The following is a 23394-nucleotide window of genomic DNA, read 5'->3' as shown; positions in this document are numbered from 1 at the left end:
CTCTGGGAGGCGGACTGTCACTGGCTGCTGCACACTAGGCTTAGGAGCACTCGTGCTGTGCCGCTGCTGGGCGACGCCGAGATCACGAGTTTTCCTGGAGACGACATTGGCCGTTATCCTGCGCAGTTCGAGTATCCGGACCCAGTGTCGGACGCGACGCCATGGCTGCATGTATGGAGCCTCGAACGGTCAAGGACCAGAAACACAGCCTCTGTTCTGAGGCCTGCGACTTGGGCATCGTAGCATCTCCGCACCTGGAATATATTGTGCACGTTGGACTGATCTAGGATATAGATGTTGTAGTTGCCTTTGTCGAACACGATGTCACGGACAATTGCAGCATCGTCCTCTTCCATCGTCTATGCGAGAGGACAAGGACTTTCTCATCCGAAGACTCTTTAGGCGAGCTGTGTCCTGAATTGGCCATATAGCTGAGGTTCTTTGTCCTGCTGACCTCAGCGAAGGATGCTGCGGTAAGTCCTCACACACGGCGAGACGTATTGCACGCGCTGGCATATTGACTGCTGTTCATAAAGTGGTGCCCCGAGATCAGTAGGGCCTCTTGACTTCCCTATCTCCCCTTCCTCCTCCCGCAGATTGTCGGGGTCGCCAACCATCCACACGGGATGACAGAAGAGGAATTGACGCTCCTCGCGCTAGTCGCCTCCTACGGATTGCAAGATGTGGAAGATATCCGTGGGCGGAAGAAAGGCAAGGCTATCTCTGGGCCTCTTAGCGACGAGGAGCTCGCTCTGCAATTCTTCGCCGAAGAGGCCCGTGCGTTGCAGACGCTCGTGAGTGACATCGCCTTCGCTCACAGCATCGACGAGGCCCTTCGCACGGACGCGGACCTCCTAGAGGAGCACGAACGCGCTGAAGAAGTTGCGAGACGAGATAGAGAGATAGCTCGAGCTATTGCCGAGGGTCGAGCGCCCACTACGCTGAAGCATGCCGGTCTTCTCTCAACAATGTCTAGCGTGCGGACGCTTGCGACGAATTCAACGGCCATGTCCTCTTCAGTGATCTCGGTAAGACCACTTTCGTGAGCATTATTCAATATCCGAGTGACGCTCCAGCTGAACGAAATGTGTAGGACGAGCACTGTTCCCACTGCAAGCCGGGCCCCGTCTTCGTCTTCTAAGCAACTGCCGAGCAACGCCAGTGTTCGGTCAGTCTGATGGCCATTTGTATAGACACCACGTACTTATCGAGTTCGAGTACTAGATCTGAGACGTGTGTCATCTGCAGGGACGCCATTCATGGCCCAGTAATCCGCGCACCTTGCGGGGACACTTACGACGTCAACTGTATTGTGGACCTATTCCGTACAGCCACCGTCGACGAGTCGCTCTTCCCTCCTGCCTGCTGCCGCCAGCCCTTCAATGTCTCGGTCATCAGGCAATACCTGAACAGGGATCTAGCCACGCTCTTCGATAAGAAAGCAGTCGAATTCGGGACCAAAGATCGCGTCTACTGCCATCGTCCCACCTGTTCCGCTTTCCTCGGTGCAGCAACTGCCACTGCGTCCTATCTGACATGCAAGGAATGCTGGTCGAATACATGCGGGCACTGCAAAGCTGCAGCGCACTCCCTATTCACGCGCTGCACCAGCGCGGAAGACGCCAGCGTCGTCGCACTTGCGGAGCAGTCGGGGTGGAAGCGCTGTCCCGGATGTGGCCATCTCGTCGAGCTCACCGTCGGGTGCTACCACATGACGTGCAGATGCAGGCACCAATTCTGCTATCTCTGCACTGCGCGGTGGAAGACCTGCGCGTGCACTCAATGGGACGAAGCGAGGCTAATCACAGCCGCCGAGGATAGAGTGCAGCGACAGCAGCAGATGCAAGCCGTTTTCGCTCCCAACGTTCCCGCTCCACCTGTGGACATCGCTCGGGCGGTCCGTGACCAAGCAGCGAGGTTGAGGGAGAACCACGATTGCACACATCGCTGGCGATATGTTGCGGGTGCCGGGAGATGCGAAGGCTGCGGACACTATCTGCGCATCTTCTTATATGTGAGTGCTGCCGCGCTCAGGCTCCGGGAGACCGACGAAGCTGATAGTGGCTATTCGTTCAGAACTGCAGAGACTGCCTTACGTGGTCTTGCGCGAGGTGCAGACGCAATCGTTGGCTAGTGTAAGTATGAAGCCGGGGTTTGCGTATGTCTTAGAACGTCCTATTTATGAACGCGATTACAACAAAAGCTTGGGGTAGCCGTAGATCGTGGTTGTGTCGCGATGGATTTGTTCGCCGCGCACAGAGGTTTGTTGGTGGCTAAGGCGTTGGCCTCAGTGTCGCGCAATCTTTTGTTGCACACTATGTCATCCTTGCGACCTAGTCCTATAGAATACGTCTGATTTATGTACTTACGACCACTCATGCGCCATGTGTTCGTGACGAATAGCATTCTATTCAGACAAGATCCCTTGTCGAGTGCACGCGTATCAGGGAAGGAGTCAGAACCTAGTAGCCCGATGTCTGTGTGCAACAAGGTCATACAGGTGAAGTAATCCTGAGGCACGTTGGTATGAGCGTTTGCGGGAGACTCGCGTCACTCACATCTGAGGACGACGCCTTGCTGCCAACAGCCTCTCAGCTTCCTTCAACAGGATCGAAGAAGGTCTTCAGCCACAGGGCCTCCTTCTCCATGTCTTCCAAAGTTCTGGGCTCGCGATCCTCATCCGCGTCCACCTGAAGTGGCTGCGGGACCCTGCGAAGATTGTCGACGAGACCGCCCTCGGACCTCTCCAGAGCAGGGTACACGTCGTCGTTCCTGGCGAACGCGTCGCCCTGGATCTTTCTAGGCAGCAGGTGGAAGTGTACGTGGGGCACTGTCTGGCCCGCCGCTTTCCCGTCCTATCTCCACGGTGAGGTACAAGCACAGCGGCAAGACAGGACGGCGGACGAATGATGATGAATACAGCTACAAAGGCTGATGAACGTTCCGAGGGAGGTACGGTACCTGACATGCAATGGTGAGGCCGTCGGCCCCATACACACGCTCGATGACGCGCCCAACGTGCTGCACAGACGCCATCAGCGACGCGAGCTCGTCCTGCTCGAGGTCGGCAAAGCGCGGGACGACGCGTGTGGGTATGACGAGGACATCTATCGGTCGGCGTGTGAGATCGCAGTTCGGGGTCGAATACGGTGCGGAGAACGAGGACACGGACGGCCAGGAACGATTGGCTTCAGGTTGACGATGGCGGCTGCGAGGCCCGAGCGGTAGAACGCCTGGCGAGTGACATCAAAGGATGAGAAGAAGAGAGCGGACATGATGCGGCTTGTTTTTATTGCCAGCTGGTGTGTACCGTCGTCTGAACGAAGAGGAGGATGGGGGAGTGGGCAGGGACGAGCTCGTCGAACTCGAACTGGGACGAGATCAGAGATCGGGGACATATCCGATGACATCAGTGCTGATTACGGGCGCCTACGCGTTGCTTTGACAGGGCCGTGCGAGATTCCATCGGCCTCCAACGCTAGGAGCTCCTTACCCACTCTCTTGTCCTCTAACCACCATCCCACTCGTATCCTGAACCCCACAATGCCTCACACCGCACCAAATCCTCCCGTCCTCTTCTCATTCCCCTCCAGTGCCGAGCTCACCGATGCCCTCGCCAACTTCATTGTCAAGGCCCAAAAAGAGGCTGTTGAGAAGAAGGGACGCTTCACAGTCGCCCTCTCTGGTGGCTCTCTTCCCAAGCAGTTGGCCGCGCTGATCAACCACCCGGGCGTTAAGTGGGACAAATGGTACGTACCTGGCTTGTCTGCGCCCCATTCCTTCCCAATCCAACTTCACGACCGTCCACTGTTCATATGCCTCACACCCGCCTTCGAAATCCACATTTGGACACCGCACTGCAATCGGTGATCGACTCGCCTCATGCTAATTTACTCTAATCCTCTCCTTCTGCTTCGCCCGTGCCGAACACCCAAGCGTTTACTTACGTGATCTCTCCACCGGCCTCCCGGGTCCACAGGCACGTCTTCTACGCAGACGAGCGCGCCGTCCCGCTCGACCACGAGGACTCCAACCACGGCCTCGCCGTCCGCGAGCTCTTCTCCAAGATCCCCGCCTCCCAGCCCCAGCCGACGATCCACACGCTCAACCCCGAGTACCTCGACGACCTCGAGGAGCTCGCGGACCAGTACGAGAAGGAGCTCATCCAGGAGTTCGCCATGAAGGACTCGGCCCGCTTCCCCATCTTCGACCTCATCCTCCTCGGCATCGGCCCCGACGGCCACACCTGCTCGCTCTTCCCCGGCCACGAGCTCCTCAGCGAGGAGGACAGGTGGGTCGCGTACATCGAGGACAGCCCCAAGCCGCCCCCGAAGCGCATCACGTTCACCTTTCCCGTCCTCAACCACGCCGCGCGCATCGCGTTCGTCGCCGCGGACGCGGCCAAGGCCGACACGCTCCACACCGTGCTCGACGAGCCCGAGAAGGGGCTGCCCGCGAGTCGCGTGCGCCCCGCACACCCGGGGCAGCTCTACTGGTTCGTAGCCGACGCCGCGGCGGAGAAGGTGCAGTTTGCGCGAACACCGTTCAAGCTCTAGGATAGAGAGTGCGGGACGCTATAGACGATGTCGCTGTCGAGTTTGATTTGTTGGAAGAAGTCTAGTTTTGAGCCTGTATTTTACGCCATGCCAGAGACGAAGCTCCCATGTAGCCCCTTGATGCATGCCGATCTGGATACCTCATGCAGCGTATACTCGGCCACATCACAGCGCGCCGTGTGGTAGGAGGGGGGTCCAGCGTAAGATATGCATTACGGTTCGTCAGCGTTCGTTTATATGTTTTCGTGATCCGGGTATATGACGACTACAGCGACAACATCCAAGTGGGAACGCACCAACAGACAACGCCACACCCTGAGACTCGTAACTACACCTCGTCCTTCACGCCCAGCTCCGGGAAGACGGTCAGCAGGATCAAGTCCAGGATGAACACCGCCAGGTGCGCGTTGCACGCCGCATCGTCCAGCGGCGCCAGTGCAGCATCGACCGTCGCAAGGCGCGCTGCAGGCGTCGGCCCAAGCAGAGGTGCGACTGCCCCTGAACACCATCCAATGACCATCAGTCAAATTCGGAAGGCGCGAACGCACGCGAAGCACTCACCAGGGACGCGCTCCGCGAGCCGGCGCCGCAGCGTCTCGCGCATCTCGGCCTGCTCCTCGGGCGTCGGGTCAACGGGCGGGGGCGCGGGCCAGCCTTCGGGGAACAGGGCCCGGTTCGCGCTCCGGACGGTGTTGGCGAGCGTCGCGGGGGAGAGCACGTGCGTGTAGAGGAGGTAGGGGAGGAGGCGAGCGAGGAAGGGCGAGGCGAGGGACGCGGCGAGCGTGAGGAGGTGCGAGAGCGCACGTGCGGTCGCGAACGACGCGTGCTCGGGAGAAGAGGAGGAGGCGGCGGGGGCAGAGGAGGGCGGGGGAGTGAGGATGGTCAGGAGGAGCGCTAGGGGCGGATGTGCGTAGTCCGGGATTGGTGGGGGCGGGGGCGGCGCTGGGTACGGGGAAGGCGAGGGCGAGATCTCGGGAACGTTGGAGGAGGTCGAGGTTCGGGAGGAGGAGTGGACGATTGACGTGCTTTCTGACGACGGCACGCGGGGCAGCGAGCCCGAGGGCGCGGCAGGAGCCTTCTGGGGGACATTGAGCGTCCCCGGCAGCGAGGGTGTAGCATTTAGACTTGTCTCGCCTCTCGGGTGGGAGTAGGCGTGCTGCTCGTCCTGAGCGTCGGCTAGAGGATGTGCACGTTCGTCCGTTCCATGTAGGCCTTTACTTTGGTTTACCTTCTTGATGGTGTCCCGAGCTTGCTTGTACGCATGGAGGAGTGCTAAACATACTCCGGACACGGATTGTACGGCAGAGAGGATAAGAATAGCGAGGGCCTGGAATGAAACATGGCCTGAAGAACGCCGCTGAATGACCGGCCGTCCAGAGGTGGTAGTCTGATCAGCCACGGTGTTCGGAGGCTGCGAGAGGGGATCGACAATCAGCGACTGCGAACTGACAACGCCCTCCGGTGCGCAATTTCATCGCCGGGGCATCAATGATAAGGAAGGCAATGTCTATTCCTCGGCTTGGCATGATGTAAATACATGAGGCGTAAATTTGGCCGTTCGCTCGCGTGTCCGAAGGGTGTGCAAACGGAGGGACAAGGGGATTTGGATAGGAGGGTGAGACTCACCTCTGAGACCTCGACCGCCACTTTCTCAGGCCCCAGTTGGTCCAGAATCAGCTTGTGTATGAACCATGGCTGAGTGAGTCTGGGGAGCACGCCGCCGACGAGCACCTTGAGGATGATCTCGCGGACAATGTACCGCTCGGCCTCTGGTTCGTAGTCTTCTGGCGGCAGGCATACCTTCAAGATGTGGTCGACGGCCTGGCGGACGTAGACGTGGTCAATGACGCCGTCTGCGGAGACGGCCATGTGGGGTTGGAGCTGGTGGAAGAGCTGAGGAAGACTGGCAGCACCTCCGGCGGCATACGAGGTATGTAGCTTGGCCTGAGCATTGCGGTAGTCGATCCAGTGTTGGGCGAGCACTGTGGGGAAGTCGCGGAAGACAAGAGGGGAGAGATCGGTGGCGAGAAGGCGAGTCTCGAGGGTACGTATGACAGCGGTGAGGATGCGGGTTATCTCTGGGAGGAACTCCTTGTCGTAACGGGTGATCTTTGTCCACCAGGTGTTGACGTACGCGCGGAGAGCGAGAGCGATGAAGTCATAGAGCTCTGCATTGAGTTGTGGGGCGGCGGCGGGGGAGAGGAGAAGGGGCGGGAGGTCAGCGTCGGGCGGAAGGGCAGGAAAGAGGATGCGCTTCGCGAGGGTGACCGGTTTCGCTGGCGGGGGCTTGGCCGGTGCGTACGACCTGGTGTCTGCGGTGGAGGATGCGACGGAGATGATGGAGCGGGGCCCGACGCGGCGAGCAGAGGCAGAGGGCGCGACGGTGGTCATCGTCAGTGTGTCCCGCGACGGGTACAGTCTCCGAGTCAGACGGAATCCGGCGGCGGCGGGCGCTCCGGCCGAGGCACAAGGCGTGGGAGGATCGCAATAAATTGAGGCGGCATACAGTAAACCCCAAAATGGGACGGGAGCGGGTGCCGTCGGCCGTGCAGGCGCTGTCTGTCAGAAGCACGTACTCGTCTTCGTCCGAGCCCGTCCAGCCGCCCTCGTCCTCCTCCTCCCCTTCCTCATACCCCTCCCCGCGTCCTGCGCCCAGCCACTCTTGCCGACCAACCTCCTTCCCCTCCTCCCCGTCCTTCCCTCCCCCACTCCCTGGCTCAAAGCGCACCGCCAACTGCCATCTCGACACTCCTTACCGACGGCCGCGCGAGGCTCTCTTGTTTATGTATTAATATCGCCCATCGCTCCGCCACTCTTTTCAGCACGCTCCTTTGCTCACCCTACCTGCCGCCTTCTTACGACCCACAAGGTCGCGACTAGCAACAGACTACCCCAAGCCCGCCCGCTCTGGATCCCAGACTATGCCCGATGTCCCGTCCCTCGTCCCCAGGGACAGTTCCAGCTCCTCCAAAATTTCTACTTCCACAATCATCATCATAGCCGTCGTCGCAGCTTCGGTCGTTGCTCTTGCATTCGCCCTGTTCGCCTGGCGTTTCTTCGCTCGTCAGTTCCGCCGCTCCACCATCCCCTTACCCCCTCCCCAAGACCTCGCCCACCACCGCGAGCAGCAACTCTCGTCTTTCGCCGACCGTGCCCCTCGTCCCACCACATGGCTCGATCCTCTTCCCTACCACCAGAAGCCGCGTGCCTACTCACACTTCCTCTCCGCCAGCGGGAGCAGCGCCTCCCTCATCCGCAGTAGTCCCGACATCTCAGTGAGCCGCGGTCCGACCCGCGAGAGCAGCTGGGCCGTCGACTCCCTCGAGGGCTCGCCCTTCCCGACTCCGTCCACGACCGAGGACCTCTTGCCCCCGAATCCGGCCTTCCTGCCCGTCAGCAACAACCCGCACGCCAGCATGGCCAGCGTTGTAAGCTCATCCAGTGATGGCATCTCAGACGTCAACGCGGTGTTGGTTCCCACATCGCCTTCAGATGTCAGTCACTCTGTCGAGTCTTCCGCGTCAGTCATGGTTACTCCTGCGCGCTCAAGGCCCCCGCGCGCGTCGCGCTCGCGCCAACGGCCGACATCTGTCGTCTCGTCCTCGGGCACGATGCACTCCGTGCAGACCTCACACTCGACTTCTGGCAACACCCTACGCGGTCCTGCCCATTCTATCCACAGCAACATCCAGATCGTACTCCCCACCCCTTTGGCTCCCCAGCTGTACGCGCCTCCGGAGGGAGTGGAGAGGTCCTACAGCTTCTACAGCGCCGCTGGAGACCGCAGAAGTATGGCAGACCCATGGGTCGTGGTCGGTTCCCGTCAGTCCTCAAGGCCATCATCCTCCAACGGCAGTCCAAGCAACTCGTATGGTGAGTCGTGTCCTCGTTCCCTCCTTCGCGTTGTTTCGTTGAGTTCCCTTGTCTTCTCTCTGCGCCCCAGCCGGATCGCGCCCGCCGTACCAGCGCTCGCGGAGCAACCTCTCTGCGACCAGTTCCACCAGCGCAGGCAACGTGCGCCGCGCGCAGTCCCAATCCGCCGCCTTCAGCGCGGAGGACTCGCGCCCACCCGTCCCATCCTCGGGCCATGCGCGCTCTTCGTCCGTGCCGCAGCAGATGGAGATGATGCCTCCGCCCGCGGTGCCCCCCGTGCCGTCCGTGTACATGAGCGCGAGCTCGGACACGGTCACAGCCGCGGATGCCTACCCCACGCCCCCGACATCATTCCCGGGAGACCACATCGCGCGCGGCCGGCCGAGAGAGGCTGCGCGACCGTCCGAACCCGCGTCAGGTGCGTCTGCGACGGGGGCCGTCCCCGTGGGGCCCCCGTCCGCGTACAGCATGCCGCTGTCAGGCTCGGGCTCGTCGGGCAAGCTGCGCAAGTCGCGCTCGAAGTCACAGACGGCGGCCGCGCGGAAGAGCGCCGTCTCGTAGCATACGCGAGTGGCGTAAACCTTGCGTGGTCATGGTCGAGGTCGGGGAGACTCGTTGCGATCGTTTCCGGACAGCGCACGCGGGGTTCTCGCGCGAACGCTAGGACACAGTTAATTTACTGTATGATGTTGCATCAAGTACATACGCGCATATGCGCATGTCCTTGGGTTTGATTGACGGGTTGCATACCGTAGGAACCTAACACTATTCACACGAGCGTGGGTACAGAGGGGAGGGTTACAAAGGAGAAGGAGCAAGAGCTGGGCATCGGGGATAGTCCATTAGTAGAAATTGGTCGGAAGAGAAGTCGCCGCACGATCCGTTTGCATTATAGCAAACATTATATCACCAACAGATCCAGCCCAATACTATGCGCACGCCATATCAGAGCCTACGTCCAGCGCCGGGTGATTCAATACACTATGCACCCTGCGAAGGGGAGAAACAAAGATGTTTGCTGCGGTCCGCTTTCCGCTTCGTCCACCGGCATGGCACGCATGAGAGGTATAGGCTACGCCAGAAGGCGATCGGTGGCATGGACTAATTTTGAGGCCACCGCTGGTCTCGTCATTACGACCCGAGCCACAGTAATGTAGGGTTACAAAGGAGCATGAAGAGACGAAAGAAGGAACCGGGACATTTGCTATTGCACTTGCAGTAGCATTTGGGAACGCGCAGTGCACTTCGAGAACGACTCGGTCCACGATCATCACATCATGCCGAACCCGTCCTCGTCAGCGGCCCATCCACCCGCCTCCGGCTCGACCTCCTCTTGAAGCATGTGCGAGTCTGTATCGTCCGCAGGCGCCGATGGGCTGTGTGTCACGGTGGCGTTCTTCTGCGAATCGGTCCCAGATGACGCTGTGGCCGCCGAAAGTGCCTGAGTGAGAGTCCCCGTGGCATGCCCGGTGAACCAGGAGACCTGCACAGGCCCGACCAAAGCAATGTGTGAGCCTTTCGCGAAACCCTGCAACAAAGAGGGTTAGCATCGAACGGAAGGCGCATCGCACGCACACAAGGCACGATGGCGTATGTGGAAGAGGGGTGCTTACCTGTTCAGCCGCGGCACGACTCCGGAAGGACACAAGCACATCGCCGCCGTCCGTCGTCTCGACCGACTCTACCTGTCCGGTCGTCTGTTTACACGCGCACAAGGGCCACCATCAGCACATGCGCCCAACAACGAGCTCACACACATGATGACATGGCATGAAGACGCCAACATGAGACTGTACGCACCTCGTACCAGTCTCGCACGGCCTGCAGGGACTCCGCGGACGCGCCTTTGACGAGGAGCTTCTTTGGACGGTTGTCAAGCCTCATGCTCGCCCGCGGGGGCCCGCCTCGCGTCGCGCCGCGGTAGAAGGATCGTGGGCCGCCCCTGCCGCGACCGCGGTACGGCCGGTATGTCGAGCTGCCATACGAGGACGAGGTATCCGTGGTGACGGGTATGCCGAGGCTCGCAGCCTGGAAGTAAGCATCATAATTAGCGGAACTGATCTAAGGTATGTTGGAAACGAAGCGGAAATGACGTACCTCAGCCTTAAGCTTCTCAAGCTTCGCTTTCAGTTCCTCGGTGCTCTCTTCCTCGCCATCACCCTCGGCGCGCTGTAGCTCCAACTCCTTATCCAACCGTTCGCGCTCTGCCCGCTCTTGGTCCTCGGTGCGAGGTGTCGAGCTCACGGCACGTTTTGGGGGTACAAATGAGGGGGCGGCAGGAGGAGACAGGGAAGAGGAGGCGGCTGCTGGTGTGGGAGATGGCTTCATTTCCTCGCCCAATTTACGTAGGCGGGCCATGATATGTTTCTTCTCCTCAGGAGACGCTGTGGTAAGCAGAGACATGAGCGACTTCTGCTCCGCGATCTGCTGCTCCAGCAGCTTCTGCTTCGCAGCAAGTGCGGCTGCAGCCGAGGACGATGAAGAAGGGGTGCGAGAGGCAGGTGCAGCGGAGGTAGTAGGGGGTTGAGGAGCAGGGGAGCCTTCAGGTGCAGCAGCTGAGGAAGTCGGGGCTGATGTCCCTACTGCTCTCTGCGCGACAACGTTCGCAGACGCGGCAAGCATACGCTGGCCGACCTGTCCGTGACCCTCCATGGGCCGGTGCCAGAAGACCTTGACGAACCGGTTGCCGAAGACGGCCTCCTCCGACTTCCATGCCTTATGCGCATCCTCGTGGTTGGTGAAGCTGACGAGAGCTTTCGCGCTCGCAGCATCGACAGCGACATTCGTGACTGTGCCGAACTTGCTAAACCAGTCATTGACAGCCCCGAGCGACAACCTGTCCTCCGGGATCTTCTCCACAACAAGCGTTTTGTCGTCGCGCTTCTGCGTGGGGCGGAAACTCTGTGCATCGCCGCCAAATATGCCACGACCCCTCCCCCTGCCGCCACCACGCCCATTTGCGTTGTACGGCCGTTGTTGTGGAGCGTGTCCGTCAGTACTGGGACCAGGGAGATAGGGGGCAGGTCCACCGCCGTTCATCTCGCCTGTGGGCACGACACCGTCCATAGGGAGCGCCTGTTGCTGCTGTCGGAAGGCTTCACCGCTGTTATGGGGCGACACGTCCTCGATCGGCACCTGAGGTGTCAGATCCTGGATGACTGGCAACTCCCCGGGATTCTGGCCCATAGAGCTATCTCTATCCTCTGTCCGCGGCAATACGGCTGGTCGTGCGTTCTGGCCGCGCCCAATACCCATGCCACCCATCGGCCTCATATCCATCCGCTCGTGGGGGTCATACACGCCACCCGCAGCAGCATTTATAGGGAACGGCATGCCTCCCGGACCCATCATTGGCAAGAAGGGCATCCCACCCGGGCCCATAGGGAATAACTGTGAGGGGATGACAGCGTCGTCGCCATGGCTGTACTTGCAGTAAACGCCCCGCGCACAGTAGCCGTTGTCTGCCAGCGGGGCGAACATGAAACGCTATGAGGTACAAAACGACGAGATATGAACGCATATGGCGACTCACTGTGATAGTCCCGACATATTCCACGCCGTTGTTCGGGTGGCCGGTAACCCTGGCCCCCACGCCCGTTCGCGTTCATCTGCATTCCCTGCATCCCGCCGTCCATGTAGTCAGCGCGTCCACCATTCAGCTCCATGCGTGCCCCACGGTCGCCCCTCCCGCCCCATGATGACCGGTCGTCACCGCGTCCACGCCCACCATATCGCGAAAACTGCCCGTCGTGACTCAGCCGTGCGCCCTTCGAGGGCCCATGCTGATCGTAGTCGTCGTCAATGCCGCGTTTCCGGCTGCGTTCAGGTGACGAGGAGTTTAATGAGAGGAGTGCGTCCACGGGTATGGGGATGCCGCTGTCGCCCGCAGCCGCGCTCGACGAGGCGAAGCCGGTGGAAGACGATGAAGCAGTTGCGGAGTAGGGGAGGTAAGACTTGGTCCGCAGCGCGGTGAAGAGTGTGTCAACAAATGGGGGGCACTCTACGCAGCATCCCGCAGACGTATCCATGTCAGTGCCTCAGTGGCATGGCCAATGTAATGCACGCACCTTTCTCCAAGAACTCCTCCAGCTGTGCTATCAGCTCTTTCCGTAGCTCGGATTCGGGCGCCTGATGCTTGAGCAGGGCAAGGATGTAGTCCGCGAGCGCGCTAGGCTCTGCGTCGCATCTACGGGACAAAGGAACGGTGTTAGGCATCTGTTACTCCACGAGAAGCAACGTGAACGCGGCGCTACTGACATTGGTTCAAGTGTTCGGATAAGCCATGGCTTGAGATGGTTGGCAGTATCAGGGTCGTAAAGCATTGTTGGCCTACGGAGGACGTGGGAGGCCGTCAGGAAAGGAGAAGAGAGTCAAGATGATGATTCGCGGTCTGTGTCCGAGCGCACCCAGGAGAGGTGATAGTGGCGCTTGTCCGCAAACTTCCTCAGTTCTCCGATAGACGCCAGTCAAGCGCCTGACAGCTGCAGACACCTCACTTTGGCAAGCGTAGTGTTCGACCGCATCCTCTCTCGGATACTCCTCGCGTTCTGTATCTGGCGCAACAGACGAGGCTACACCTGCATGTGTCATAATCTATCTTGTGTTCGGCTGTGGGATCACCCTTCGTAACTCGAAAGAGTATCCATTCACTAAGCACTGAGAGGTATGTACAAATGGGGAGTGCTTGCTACGACTCCCAGATGTTGCAACAGGTACTGAAAGGATGGTACAGTATACAATACATATGATGTCTCGGTGCGCTAGTCGGAGTTCGCGTATGCACTCACAACACAGCCACGTTACGGTCCATGCCAGCAATCCATCTATCTTACAAGCATGCGCGCACACAGCGTACGAGAGCAAACCTATTTCCATCCCCGAATACGCTAGTTTCGTCTTCATCCAACTATTCTTCCATCCCAGCTCTTTTCCCCTCACAAGAGCAACTCGCGAGAGTCGCCGCCAGGGTAGTACGCATGAGGATCGTCAACAGTCTCAAATTCTCGTCTGGACGACGACGACGCCGGGACTGCCTTGAAGACGCGAGTGGCATGGCTGTTGACCGAAACGGTGAATGTGCCTTGGGCGTTGCCAACCGAGGCGCCCCAGTTGCCAGACGAGTCCTTCTGCCAGAGGTCGGAGAGGGTGAATGTGCCAGAGCCGAAGGAGCTACCCTGATCAATGAAGACGTCGAGGAGCGAGATATCCACCGTCTGGTTTACAGGGGAAGTGTTCAGAACGGCGAAGACCCACTGGCTGGGAAGAGTGTTCCGTGGGTGAGTACGCATGCCGTGATGGCAGAGATGGAAGTACTTACTAGTTTACAAGAGTAATGGACCAAAGCTGGATGTCGCCGCCCTGGGAAACAGGCTTCTTCCATACACGGATGGCGGGAGAACCGTTGGTGTCCTTGTTCACAGCGATGATAGCATCGTTGGTGATGATTTGCTTTGTTTCATCCGACTGCGTGCCCAAACATCATTTGTAAGCGATATAGCCACCATATGCAGGGCAACTAACCATGTCGGTGACGTCGTTACCGAGAATGAGAGGACTCTTTGCAAGGGCCCACATTGAGAAGTGCGTGACTAGGCAATGAGCTGTAAGGCTGGCACTCTGTCACTGCTTAGGATTCACTCACCATACTCGTCGTAGGTCATACCACCATTGCCGACTTCGAGCATGTCGAGATCATTCCAGTGGCCCTTACCCGCCTTCTGCCCCAGAGGAGCAGAAAAATCGATGATGCGAGACATAGCGCAATCTGAGGCGGGCAATCAGCACAGACGTTCATGTGCGCACGTATAAGATTCGCTCACGGAATCCAGCCAGCTTGCAGTCCAGCATGCTTGTGCATGGGCAGCGGTCATCATAACGGTCGAAATTCTGCAACGCAGTCAACATTCTCCCCTCGTTGTTAGATGTGCAAAATCGGCTCACGTCGTAAATATCTCCGGAGATCCGCCAACTGTTCGCAATGTTCTGCCAAGAAGGTAATCGTCACGCTTCGCAGATGTTTTCGAAAATAGCATATGACGTACAACGGCGAAGTTCCATGGACCGTCCTCGCCCCAGTTGCACATGGAATAAAGAATGGGACGCCCCGTCGCATTCAAAGCCTGCGACATGTTATTGTACCGCTCGTACGAGATCTGGGGTGTACCGGCACGGCCTTCGTTGTTGCAGTTGTCGTACTTGAGGTAATCGACGCCCCAGGAAGCGTACGTCTTCGCGTCGATTTCCTCGTAGTCCAGGGAACCAAACTTGCCGCCGCATGTATACCTGACGTCGAAGTTCAGTCTGCTTTACGGCACTAGGACACCACTCGACTAAAACTGCTGCTTACGTTCCGGCGCTGCTATAGATGCCGAACTAGGAGCACATGAGGCGGGGAGCGATCGCGCTCGTATGGCTGCGTACCTTCAGACCCAGAGAGTGTACCTGGTCCGCGACGGCCTTGATGCCATCCGGGAACTTGCTCTTGTCCTCGACAGGAGCACCGGTGTCGGGGTCGCGAGCATCAGCTTGCCAGCCTGTTGCAACGCGTCAACAAAGCTGTGTTACCGCAATGAGGAGGAAGAGCTTACAGTCGTCGACGAGGACATCTGCAGACGGACGCGTGTTCACAATGAGGCTCTCGGACTCAATCGCAGCTGCGTGGTTCGTACTCACATTCATAACCCAGCTTGTCCAAGCCGTTGGAGATGAGGGCTTTGGCCGAGTTCACGATGGTGTCCTGGTTGATGCCGCAGCCGAAATGGTTCCAGGTGTTCCACCCCATCTGAGGAGTTAGTGCCAAGCCATTGTTGAGCGCCACAACCACTGGCACTGCCGAGACGAGAGCGAGGAGTTTGCGTGCCATGGCAAGGTGCGGGCGTGGCTCGACTAGGCGGTCAGAAAAAGGGGGGGTGAGAGGAGGAGTGGCTTTTAAGGCAAAATGAGAGGTCTCGAATGGAGTGCGGTGTCGGGGCGGGAATGATGGAAGCGGCCATCGGCGTCAGAGTACATGGTCTCCGGTCAGATGACGGACGACAGGCCATTGAACGTGATGCAGAAGCCGTCTGCTACTCTTCGTTGAACTCGGCAGAACGGAGGTGAACGGCGGCGTGACCTAGCCAGAAAGCGGAGACGGGCCGCTGGCTGACGGTACTTGGGATACGTTCGCTCTTGAGCTGTAGGTAATAGGGTGAGCATGGCATCTAGGGCGCGCGACTCAAAGGGGCGAGGACGGTGCGAGAGGTGCTTAGTATCGGCGGGCTCCAGCATGCCTTCACCGGATGTCGTAAAAACACGGTGCAACGCGGGGACACACGTACACTGCCACCCACAGTAAGCGCCGCACTCGATGCAACTCTGGCACGTTCATAACCTTATACTTGTTGCCTAACTGCACGCGTCCATGTTTGCTGCAGCAGGAAGCTCGCCACACGCCCTTCACATGCACACACTGTCTTCGTATGAGATTACATGGTCCGGTCCGAGTTTGACGGACGGTCAGCCTTCTCACATCAGCTTCATCCAGACAAATCCAGGACAACGAGGATCGGCATCGCCCTGCTGTCGATCCCTTCGGATTGCAACTCTTTGGGTACTCGTCTCCACTAAAGGGGTGTGAGTAAAAGTACGTTGCGTCTCACGTCTCGATAGCTGCCTGGCGCACTGAATAATGTTACTTATACAGGCGACGGAACGCTCTCGATTGACGAAGGCGTACTTCACTATACGTGCAACTGAACTCCTGCACGCCGACGAACCATGCAACGAGAGCTTGAACTGAAGTAATATGAGGAGGATCTAGAGCTCCATGCAAAGGACGTCCTTGTCCCTTGCTACCTCAAATCCAATCATTGTGGGCAGTCAAACTCGAAGGTCCGAAACTTTCTGGCCGCCTCACTACGGGGTTGCCTCGTTCTCCCGTCTCTGTCTGCGCGCGGGCGCATAGCCTCCGCGTTCAACGTTTTTGCTGCAGCGACCAAATGTCTATATATTAGCATCCAGTGTGGCCGCTGGATCTGCAATTCCTTCCCTCTCTCATACATCCACCCACAGCCATGGCAATGCGCGTCGCTAACGCTTCTCTTGCACTTCCGACACCTCCTCGCACATCTGCTAGCCTCGATAAGTCCCCAATACCTCCATTGAAGCGAACAACATCACCCGTCAGGCGTAAACCAGTTCCCCCTCTCCAGGATGGCCTCTCGGCACTCATGGGGTTGATATCTACCATGAGTGTCGACGATATCGACGACATCCTAGCCAAGCGCGAGAGCTCTCACTCGGTAGTTGACCTGAGTGACCATGACCTTGCGCTCGCGTTGTTTGCAGAGGAAGCTGAGGGACTACTCATACACACCAAAGATCATCTCGCTAACGGCTCAGTGGACGAGGAACTCCTGGATGAGTTGATGGAGATGGAGGAGATGGCCCACTACGACCATCTCATGGCGGTAGCGCTGTCGCAAGGGAGAGAGCCTCCTCCGCGACCTCCCCCGAGGCTTCGTGGCAAGAGCAGGTAAGAACTCGAGGATCACCTCTATCTGGCGAGATGACGGATTAGGTTTGCAGAAGCAACTCATCACGGCAGTCCGATTCTCCGCCGCTCGACCACACCACCGAAGCATCCGGTTCTGGGCCGGGTACGAGGAGAGGGCGCATGTAATTATCAGTTTTCGCCCATGCTGCTTTGGGTTTCCGCTGACCGCATACATGCCATAGCGTAACCCGTTTCGGATCTCCTTCCAGCTCCCTTCCCATTTATTCACTCTATACTCGTGCACCAAGCTTTGGAGCGTACTCTGCGGACGATCTCGCATCAAATGCTGCGATAATCCCTCGTAGCTCCCAAAACTCGACAGCGTCGTCCAACTGGCTTCTCGACCTATCTGTTGGGCCGTACGAGGAAGCCCGGCTTGCGGGGCCCACCAGGTGTGTACTATATGCCACCCGTATATGTGGGTATTGCAGCTGATACACGTATAGGAGTCGCTCTAGTTCCCCCGACATACGAAATAGACGCTTAGCGTTCGTTCCTCAGACCCCTGCATCCCCTGAAGACGAAACCGAAGACGAAGACGAACTCTCCCTCCTACTCGACTACAGCCCTTCTCATGACAATGATCCACCAGAACCCACGTCTCTCCCATCCTGTGTGGTTTGCGGAGACGAGATAGAGGGTATGGTTATTGACACGCCCTGCGGACACCACCTCGACGTCTCCTGCCTCCGTCTCATGTTCGAGAACGCGACTCGCGACGAGACGCTCTTCCCTCCGAAGTGCTGTCAACAGCCTATTAAACTCGACGATGCATGGCCGTTCCTTGACAGCTCCCTGATCGAACTCTACGAGAAGAAGAGCCGCGAGTTCGGCACCAAGGACCGCATCTACTGCCACATCCCTGCCTGCTCCGCATTCCTAGGCGCTGCGACAGCCTCCCCTACGTCCATCGCCTGCACTTCGCCTTCCTGTCGCGCACAGACCTGTGGCAGCTGCAAGCTCGCCGCGCACCCAGGCCGCACATGCGCGGACCACTCGGACGACGTCGTGCTCGAACTCGGGCAGGAGGAGGGTTGGCAGCGCTGCCCCTCGTGCAAACACCTCGTAGAGCTCACCGTGGGCTGCTATCACATGACGTGCCGGTGCCAGAAGGAGTTCTGCTATCTCTGCGCGCGGCCGTGGAAGACGTGTCCGTGCCCCCGCTTTGCTGACGTCCCGGACACGGCACCGCCCCCGGGACGTCCTGCGCTGGTTCGTCACAACGCCGCGGTGGGCGGTATACACGTGGTGGAACGAGATCGGTGACTTGTTCGGCGCGATTCGTTATCTATGATGGGTCCTGTGGTTCGCGGTATGCTATCATAAGTACAGGTTCTCACATCGTAGAGTATCGTGCGAGTCAGTTACAAGAAGACAAGAGTCTCCGGGTCGTTTTCTGTTCTGGAATCATCGTCCTCATATACAATTCCCAATGATGCAACGTCACCAACAGGGTTGTTGGCCTAAGGTGCAGTTCGCTCTTCAGAGATCCTCGTAACCGAGCCTCAGAAACACTCGCTGCTTATTTGAACGCCTTCTGCAGACGCCGAGGGCTGTCTGAGCGTGACAGAACGCGTCGCGACGCGCCTTGAGTGCAGGGAGGCGCGTGGGCACTGCTCTGGAGGGACATAGGGAACTGCTTCTTGACCACCATCCGTCTCTCCTACACTTCATCTCCGCCATGAGCAACGCAAACCAGTACGGCGACCTCGCCACGCAGCTCCTCACCGAGTCCCGCCGGTCCACGGCCACCAACACCCTCCTCAAGTACAACGACGTCCTCGTCCGCTCCATCATCCGCGAGCAGCGCGACCTCGAGGCCGCCATCGAGGCCGCCCTTGCCCACTCCGCCGCCCCCGCCCCCGACGCAGACCCCGACGCGACGCTGGGCGACGACGGCCCGCGCAACCAGAAGGGCGAGAACGCGTACATGCCGACGGTCCTGCTCTACCAGACCGCGATCCTCCGCAACAAGCGCTGCCTGCTCGCGTACCACCACCACCGCGTCGAGTTCCTGAAGGACCTCTACTGGTCCGTCGGCGGCGCGCTGCCGCTCCTCCTCTCGCTCGCCCCCGCCCCCGCCCCGGCTGCCGCGGACGCGAGCGCGGGGGGAGCCGCGTCGGCCGCGCCGCAGGACATCCGGTCGAAGCTCTCTCCGCACGAGGTCGACTTCCTGCGATCGTACGCCGCGTCGCTCCTCACGTTGCGCACGGAGGCGTTCTCGTCGGCGTCGGGCGCGGGCGCGGGGTTGACGGAGGACGTGGACCTGCTCGCGCCGATATCGTATCCGCCGAAGGATCTGCAGGTGCATGTCCGCGTCGTGAGGGATTGCGGGATCGTGCACACGGAGCTCGGGGCAATCGACTTCAAGCGCGGGCATCGATTCCTCGTGCGCAGGTCAGATATCGAGCATCTCATCGTGCAGGGGTATTTGGAGGAATCGTAGCGGCAGAGAGCAGACTGTACGTGCTTGCACCTATTGCTATCGTTGTTTTCTTGCATGGACCCTCTAGATGTAGTGAGCTCTCAATGTGTGTATGCTCTCGTATGGCAGTTCAGGATTCAACATGTTGTATATTCTCCGTATCTCACTACGACCACGGGCCCGCGGGACCCAAGCGATGTTCAACATTGCGTGCGACACAACTGATAGTCCGCTGGAACTATCTACGTAGGAAACAAAATTAGGTAATGATGACAACGAATGCACAACATAGTGCGGGTATGGAAGAGCGTAGCGACAAAACAAACAAATGCCTTCACGGACGAGGGAAGGGGGCATTAGCGATTGTGACGTCTACGGCGAACGCAATCATGTGGGATTTAGAGCTCGTCGCAGAAGGGGAGGTCGTCGTCATCGTCGTCGTCAGTCTCGGTCGCCGCGGGGGCAGAGCTGGTAATCGTGCTGTGGGCGACTGAGGTAACAGCGATCGAGGTGGCGACCTCGGTGCTCGTAGGAATGGCGATCGAAGTAGTGGCGACCTCGGTGCTCGTAGGAATGGCGATCGAAGTGGTGGCGACCTTGGTGCTCGTAGGAACGGCAATAGTGACCGTGCCAGAGGGGGGCGCGGGCGCAACGAGAGAGTTGGCCACGCAGACGACCTGAAATGGAAGGACGCGAAGGACGCAAAATTGAGTCAATCTATTATTACGCGAAAGAGACCGAGCTGCGCTGTCAGGCACGGACGTACCTCGCCGATGTACAGGTTGTCGCAAGCGGCGTCGAGCTGCGGGTTGTTGTGGTAGAGGACGGTCGCGTTGATGCCGTAGGTGCCGTAGAGGCCTTCGCAAGAGTCGTTGGCCTCGACGACGTGCGTGCTCTTGCAATCCTCGCCCTCGGTACCTAAGCAGAGATTCTGGCCAACAGCGAGGTTGTTGCAGAGGTCGTCGATATCCGGGTTCACAGCGGCGAGCTGGTAGCTGCATCGGCACAGCGTGTATGAGACCGCCGAGAGGGTGCGAACGAATATTGGGCAACTCACGTAGAGACATTGTGCTGAGCGGAGATGGTATCACACCAGTCGCCCTCCTTCACGGTGTATGTACGGGTGCACGATGCCGCAAAGGCAGCTAGTAGAGGAACACAGGTAAGCACGACACTGGGTACGGCCTGAAGCAGGGAAACCAAACAGGGATGACGTACTGGCGACGAGAGGAGCAGCAACGAGGGCAGCGACGACAGAGCGGGAGAACATGGCTTCAGATGGAACGGGGAGCGAAGTAACGAATGTGGATGCTCGTAAGGACAGACCGGGGCCGCTGAAGTCGTCGGAGGCGTCGTAGGACTGCTGTGGGTGGTGGGAGGGAGGAAGTACGGAACCTGTTCTGAGTGCGCCCGGGTTTGATACTGGCGCCTACGCCTACGAAGAAGGATCACTGACGCTGCTTGGCGCGGCCGGAGGCCGTGTCGGCGTGCCCGCCCTCGGCCGGCGAGCGGTTGCCGGCCTTGAGATCTCCTTGGCGACCTTCTGTGCATGCGCTTCAGTCCCGGCAAGCCGCGTACAACGACGCTTGTGCGGTAGACTGATTAGCCCGCTCCATTCGAGCTTGGTCGAAGCATCCGAAGCTATCCAACTAGCCTTCTAAACACAGTCTTGGATGACGGGCATCGTGACAGGGCGTATACGCCGAGAATTCGATGGCAAAGATAGAACGCATGCTCTCAGCCCATCGTTTGTCCTGCCACCCCAGTCTCAAAGGCGACCCCGTATCAGCGCGCGGTTCGCTAGATCGCATGTACATAATCACAAACCCTGTCGGTTGTGCCTGACACACTAGCAAAACGGCACGCCGGCGTTCCAAGCGCGTTGCCTTAGAATAGGCGATGCGACAAAGGCGACAGGTGGCCTTGACAAGCAGCCTGCCATGTCTCAAAACGTTATGCCATGTGGCCGATGTCTCGGCGGCATTGTGGCTGGATTACCCGCGGAGGTCATCCTCCGTAAGTACCCTCCGGCGCTTGAGGCAACGGCCGCGCAACTGGCCAATACTTGTGCCCTCAAGTTGCTCATTTGAATGGTGTGTATACTCTATGAACCTGAAAAGCTGAAATAGGGGCCTACTGTATCATTGGACATAACGGAGCTCTATTGGCAATAAGCTCTTCTCTGGTTGCGCCGGACTTTAGTGCGTGCTGCTGTCCCATGGCTAACAAATTACATGCAAGCAGTATGAATGCCGACTAGAAGGTACGGCGTCCTTTCTTCTAACTTGGGTTGACGTTGAAAGCTTCGCTGCGTCGTATTGATAGACTCATGCTACCTATGACCCAGGAACAACTTGCGGCTTTCAAAACAGAAGTTTACGCTAGAGCATTAACCGTCTCATCCCGTAGAAGGAATCACAGATCATATAACAAAGTCTGAAGGCACAGGCAACGAGAAGACAAGACCGCGCATTTTGGTTTCCCGACCTGCTCTCCGTCTCAGGCCGCTCAGCCTGAGGCGGCGAGCAGGAAGGTACTTATCCCGAGGACCACGGAAAGGTATGCGCCAGGACCGGAGTCCCTCCCTCGGGAAAAGAAACCACGCACCTTGGAAGGGCCAGAGGCCGATAGGGAGAAACCACGTACCTTGCGTCCGAAACCGCCACCACCGTGAAGAAACTACGCACCTTCAGGCGGAAACCGCCACGATTAGGAAGAAACCACGTACCTTGTAGCCGAGTCCCACCACCGAAGAGAAACCACGCACCTTGAATGGGCCACCACCGGAAAGAAAGCACGTACCTTGAGGTCCGAAACTGAGAGCAGTCCGTGCTTGCCGAGGGATTATATGCTCGTCAGCGTTGCTAACCCGCCCATGTCAGCCCATGGTCAGCCTCCTTATGACGCCTTGCAGTACACCGGCAAGTCAGGACTCCGGAAGACTTATGACGTCCTTGTGTCTTTCTCGGCCAACGATCGACTGCCTGAGCATGAATTCATGAGACGTCATCGGGCGTTGGCAAAACAAGTTATTCAGGATGATGGGTTGTGAGAGGCTAACATGCTCCAGGATGCGGCATAGCTACGAAGCGTCGTGTTCTATTCCGACGTGCTGTTCGAGGCCCAGCGCCGACTACTGAGCACTGAGCACTGACAAGCCAAGGGCGCGTGTCATTCCTGCGCCATTGAAGTACGCGGTCAGGAGGATGTCGGCGGCGAGAACGCGCGTCATGCTCTGCTGCTCCGAGTAATGTGACCGCGTTTATGCCACGGCCATCCGGACCATGCGTGTTGCACGAGAGCTCGATCACTGTGGTGGAGGTAAAGGTGAGCAAAATTAGTGTGGCAGCGTGCTATCTCGTCCATTCGGCTTAGCCAAGCGAGACTCGACCGGGACAGAACCCGCGATGTCCGCTTAGTAGGCCATCGCCGCACAGCGCCCAATCCGCCCTAGAAGTATCGAGACGCAGCAGTAAGATATTTGTGGCGAAGTACTGCAGCGCCATCTGGAAGCGCTGCACGAACATACCTATGTAGGCCACCCTATCCGTTGGAGAGCGAAGGTTCGCTGCCGAAGGAGGCTGATCTGTTTGTGCCAGTCGGGCTCCCCGGCTCGGGCAAGACAACATTTTCGCCTGCGCTAATGGCCCGCGACCCGCGCAGGCGGGAAGAGCAGCCGCAGCACGGAGGACGCCCCGGAATTCGTTACATTTCCGTAGTCCTGAGGCGGGAATTGGCATACCACTGGATTCTTCGGATACCAAGGGAAGTACTCAGTTGGAAGTGCGAAGGACATCGGCCATGGCTTTCGAGATGCAGCGACCCTTGTTCGAGCCCTCGAGTACATGCTGGGTGGGTAGGAATTGGGACGCCACCCAGGTTGATATCTATAGACATCATGACAGCAGCAGTTGCTACTCGTGGTACATGAATATGAATTCTATGCGGAAAATAAGATTCTTGCCAGTGGTTGTGCATTGCATCCTGTGAACAGTGTATGGATACAG

The 23394-nt window shown here is 58.6% G+C and overlaps 10 protein-coding genes across 10 annotated transcripts; 5 read left to right on the top strand and 5 right to left on the bottom strand.

The window, feature by feature from the left end:
- Positions 1–449: 449 nt before the first annotated feature.
- DICSQDRAFT_95002 (uncharacterized protein) lies at positions 450–2139 on the top strand (the record flags this gene model as incomplete). Its single annotated transcript, XM_007360018.1, has 4 exons — positions 450–473; positions 537–1042; positions 1174–2014; positions 2077–2139. Exons 2-4 carry the CDS (start codon positions 627–629, stop codon positions 2137–2139), a joined length of 1320 nt encoding a protein of 439 aa, XP_007360080.1. The 5' UTR covers positions 450–473; positions 537–626.
- A 358-nt stretch (positions 2140–2497) lies between these two features.
- Positions 2498–3275, bottom strand: DICSQDRAFT_95000 (diadenosine hydrolase; the record flags this gene model as incomplete). Its single annotated transcript, XM_007360017.1, has 4 exons — positions 2498–2511; positions 2559–2855; positions 2962–3107; positions 3173–3275. 3 exons carry the CDS (start codon positions 3273–3275, stop codon positions 2592–2594), a joined length of 513 nt encoding a protein of 170 aa, XP_007360079.1. The 3' UTR covers positions 2498–2511; positions 2559–2591.
- A 268-nt stretch (positions 3276–3543) lies between these two features.
- Positions 3544–4723, top strand: DICSQDRAFT_151009 (6-phosphogluconolactonase; the record flags this gene model as incomplete). The annotated part of the gene is made up of 2 exons (XM_007360016.1): positions 3544–3749; positions 3980–4723. 2 exons carry the CDS (start codon positions 3544–3546, stop codon positions 4554–4556), a joined length of 783 nt encoding a protein of 260 aa, XP_007360078.1. The 3' UTR covers positions 4557–4723.
- A 63-nt stretch (positions 4724–4786) lies between these two features.
- Positions 4787–6947, bottom strand: DICSQDRAFT_94993 (uncharacterized protein; the record flags this gene model as incomplete). Its single annotated transcript, XM_007360015.1, has 4 exons — positions 4787–5054; positions 5118–5690; positions 5775–5967; positions 6204–6947. 4 exons carry the CDS (start codon positions 6945–6947, stop codon positions 4885–4887), a joined length of 1680 nt encoding a protein of 559 aa, XP_007360077.1. The 3' UTR covers positions 4787–4884.
- A 248-nt stretch (positions 6948–7195) lies between these two features.
- DICSQDRAFT_130782 (uncharacterized protein) lies at positions 7196–9382 on the top strand. The gene is made up of 2 exons (XM_007360014.1): positions 7196–8429; positions 8500–9382. Exons 1-2 carry the CDS (start codon positions 7478–7480, stop codon positions 8988–8990), a joined length of 1443 nt encoding a protein of 480 aa, XP_007360076.1. The 5' UTR covers positions 7196–7477; the 3' UTR covers positions 8991–9382.
- A 131-nt stretch (positions 9383–9513) lies between these two features.
- DICSQDRAFT_94992 (uncharacterized protein) lies at positions 9514–12757 on the bottom strand. The gene is made up of 7 exons (XM_007360013.1): positions 12687–12757; positions 12497–12615; positions 11962–12429; positions 10527–11890; positions 10230–10457; positions 10043–10126; positions 9514–9957 (listed from the first exon to the last, which is right to left on the bottom strand). Exons 1-7 carry the CDS (start codon positions 12749–12751, stop codon positions 9700–9702), a joined length of 2586 nt encoding a protein of 861 aa, XP_007360075.1. The 5' UTR covers positions 12752–12757; the 3' UTR covers positions 9514–9699.
- A 335-nt stretch (positions 12758–13092) lies between these two features.
- Positions 13093–15316, bottom strand: DICSQDRAFT_75292 (alpha-galactosidase). The gene is made up of 11 exons (XM_007360012.1): positions 15102–15316; positions 15017–15034; positions 14850–14962; positions 14776–14801; positions 14471–14711; positions 14370–14411; positions 14249–14315; positions 14071–14193; positions 13950–14017; positions 13747–13892; positions 13093–13685 (listed from the first exon to the last, which is right to left on the bottom strand). The coding sequence occupies exons 1-11, from the start codon at positions 15289–15291 to the stop codon at positions 13364–13366; spliced, it is 1356 nt and encodes a 451-aa protein (XP_007360074.1). The 5' UTR covers positions 15292–15316; the 3' UTR covers positions 13093–13363.
- Positions 15317–16996: 1680 nt separating this feature from the next.
- Positions 16997–18393, top strand: DICSQDRAFT_94985 (uncharacterized protein). The gene is made up of 3 exons (XM_007360011.1): positions 16997–17084; positions 17145–17354; positions 17409–18393. Exon 3 carries the CDS (start codon positions 17605–17607, stop codon positions 18226–18228), a length of 624 nt encoding a protein of 207 aa, XP_007360073.1. The 5' UTR covers positions 16997–17084; positions 17145–17354; positions 17409–17604; the 3' UTR covers positions 18229–18393.
- Positions 18394–18643: 250 nt separating this feature from the next.
- DICSQDRAFT_151004 (uncharacterized protein) lies at positions 18644–19545 on the top strand (the record flags this gene model as incomplete). The annotated part of the gene is made up of 2 exons (XM_007360010.1): positions 18644–18829; positions 18884–19545. 2 exons carry the CDS (start codon positions 18644–18646, stop codon positions 19406–19408), a joined length of 711 nt encoding a protein of 236 aa, XP_007360072.1. The 3' UTR covers positions 19409–19545.
- Positions 19521–21159, bottom strand: DICSQDRAFT_94979 (uncharacterized protein). Its single transcript, XM_007360009.1, has 4 exons — positions 20606–21159; positions 20445–20532; positions 20154–20382; positions 19521–20064 (listed from the first exon to the last, which is right to left on the bottom strand). The coding sequence occupies exons 1-4, from the start codon at positions 20655–20657 to the stop codon at positions 19786–19788; spliced, it is 648 nt and encodes a 215-aa protein (XP_007360071.1). The 5' UTR covers positions 20658–21159; the 3' UTR covers positions 19521–19785.
- Between the last annotated feature and the right edge of the window lie 2235 nt (positions 21160–23394).

This window comes from Dichomitus squalens (assembly GCF_000275845.1).
Source record: "Dichomitus squalens LYAD-421 SS1 unplaced genomic scaffold DICSQscaffold_1, whole genome shotgun sequence".
Taxonomy (NCBI): Eukaryota; Fungi; Basidiomycota; class Agaricomycetes; order Polyporales; family Polyporaceae; genus Dichomitus; species Dichomitus squalens.
The sequence above is the reverse complement of the archived record's forward strand: the minus strand, read 5'-3'. Positions and strand labels throughout refer to the sequence as shown.

Coding starts and splice junctions, on each gene's coding strand:
- DICSQDRAFT_130782 (XM_007360014.1), top strand. CDS start 7,478: ATGCCCGATGTCCCGTCCCTCGTCCCCAGGGACAGTTCCAGCTCCTCC. Junction 8,430..8,499: donor CAGTCCAAGCAACTCGTATG/GTGAGTCGTGTC, acceptor TCTGCGCCCCAG/CCGGATCGCGCCCGCCGTAC.
- DICSQDRAFT_94992 (XM_007360013.1), bottom strand. CDS start 12,751: ATGCTTTACGACCCTGATACTGCCAACCATCTCAAGCCATGGCTTATC. Junction 12,430..12,496: donor GGAGGAGTTCTTGGAGAAAG/GTGCGTGCATTA, acceptor GATGCTGCGTAG/AGTGCCCCCCATTTGTTGAC. Junction 11,891..11,961: donor AATATGTCGGGACTATCACA/GTGAGTCGCCAT, acceptor CCCCGCTGGCAG/ACAACGGCTACTGTGCGCGG.
- DICSQDRAFT_75292 (XM_007360012.1), bottom strand. CDS start 15,291: ATGGCACGCAAACTCCTCGCTCTCGTCTCGGCAGTGCCAGTGGTTGTG. Junction 14,712..14,775: donor ATCTATAGCAGCGCCGGAAC/GTAAGCAGCAGT, acceptor CTTCGACGTCAG/GTATACATGCGGCGGCAAGT. Junction 13,893..13,949: donor GTAACGACGTCACCGACATG/GTTAGTTGCCCT, acceptor TTGGGCACGCAG/TCGGATGAAACAAAGCAAAT.
- DICSQDRAFT_94985 (XM_007360011.1), top strand. CDS start 17,605: ATGGTTATTGACACGCCCTGCGGACACCACCTCGACGTCTCCTGCCTC.
- DICSQDRAFT_94979 (XM_007360009.1), bottom strand. CDS start 20,657: ATGTTCTCCCGCTCTGTCGTCGCTGCCCTCGTTGCTGCTCCTCTCGTC. Junction 20,533..20,605: donor TGCTGCTCCTCTCGTCGCCA/GTACGTCATCCC, acceptor TTCCTCTACTAG/CTGCCTTTGCGGCATCGTGC. Junction 20,383..20,444: donor GCTCAGCACAATGTCTCTAC/GTGAGTTGCCCA, acceptor GTGCCGATGCAG/CTACCAGCTCGCCGCTGTGA.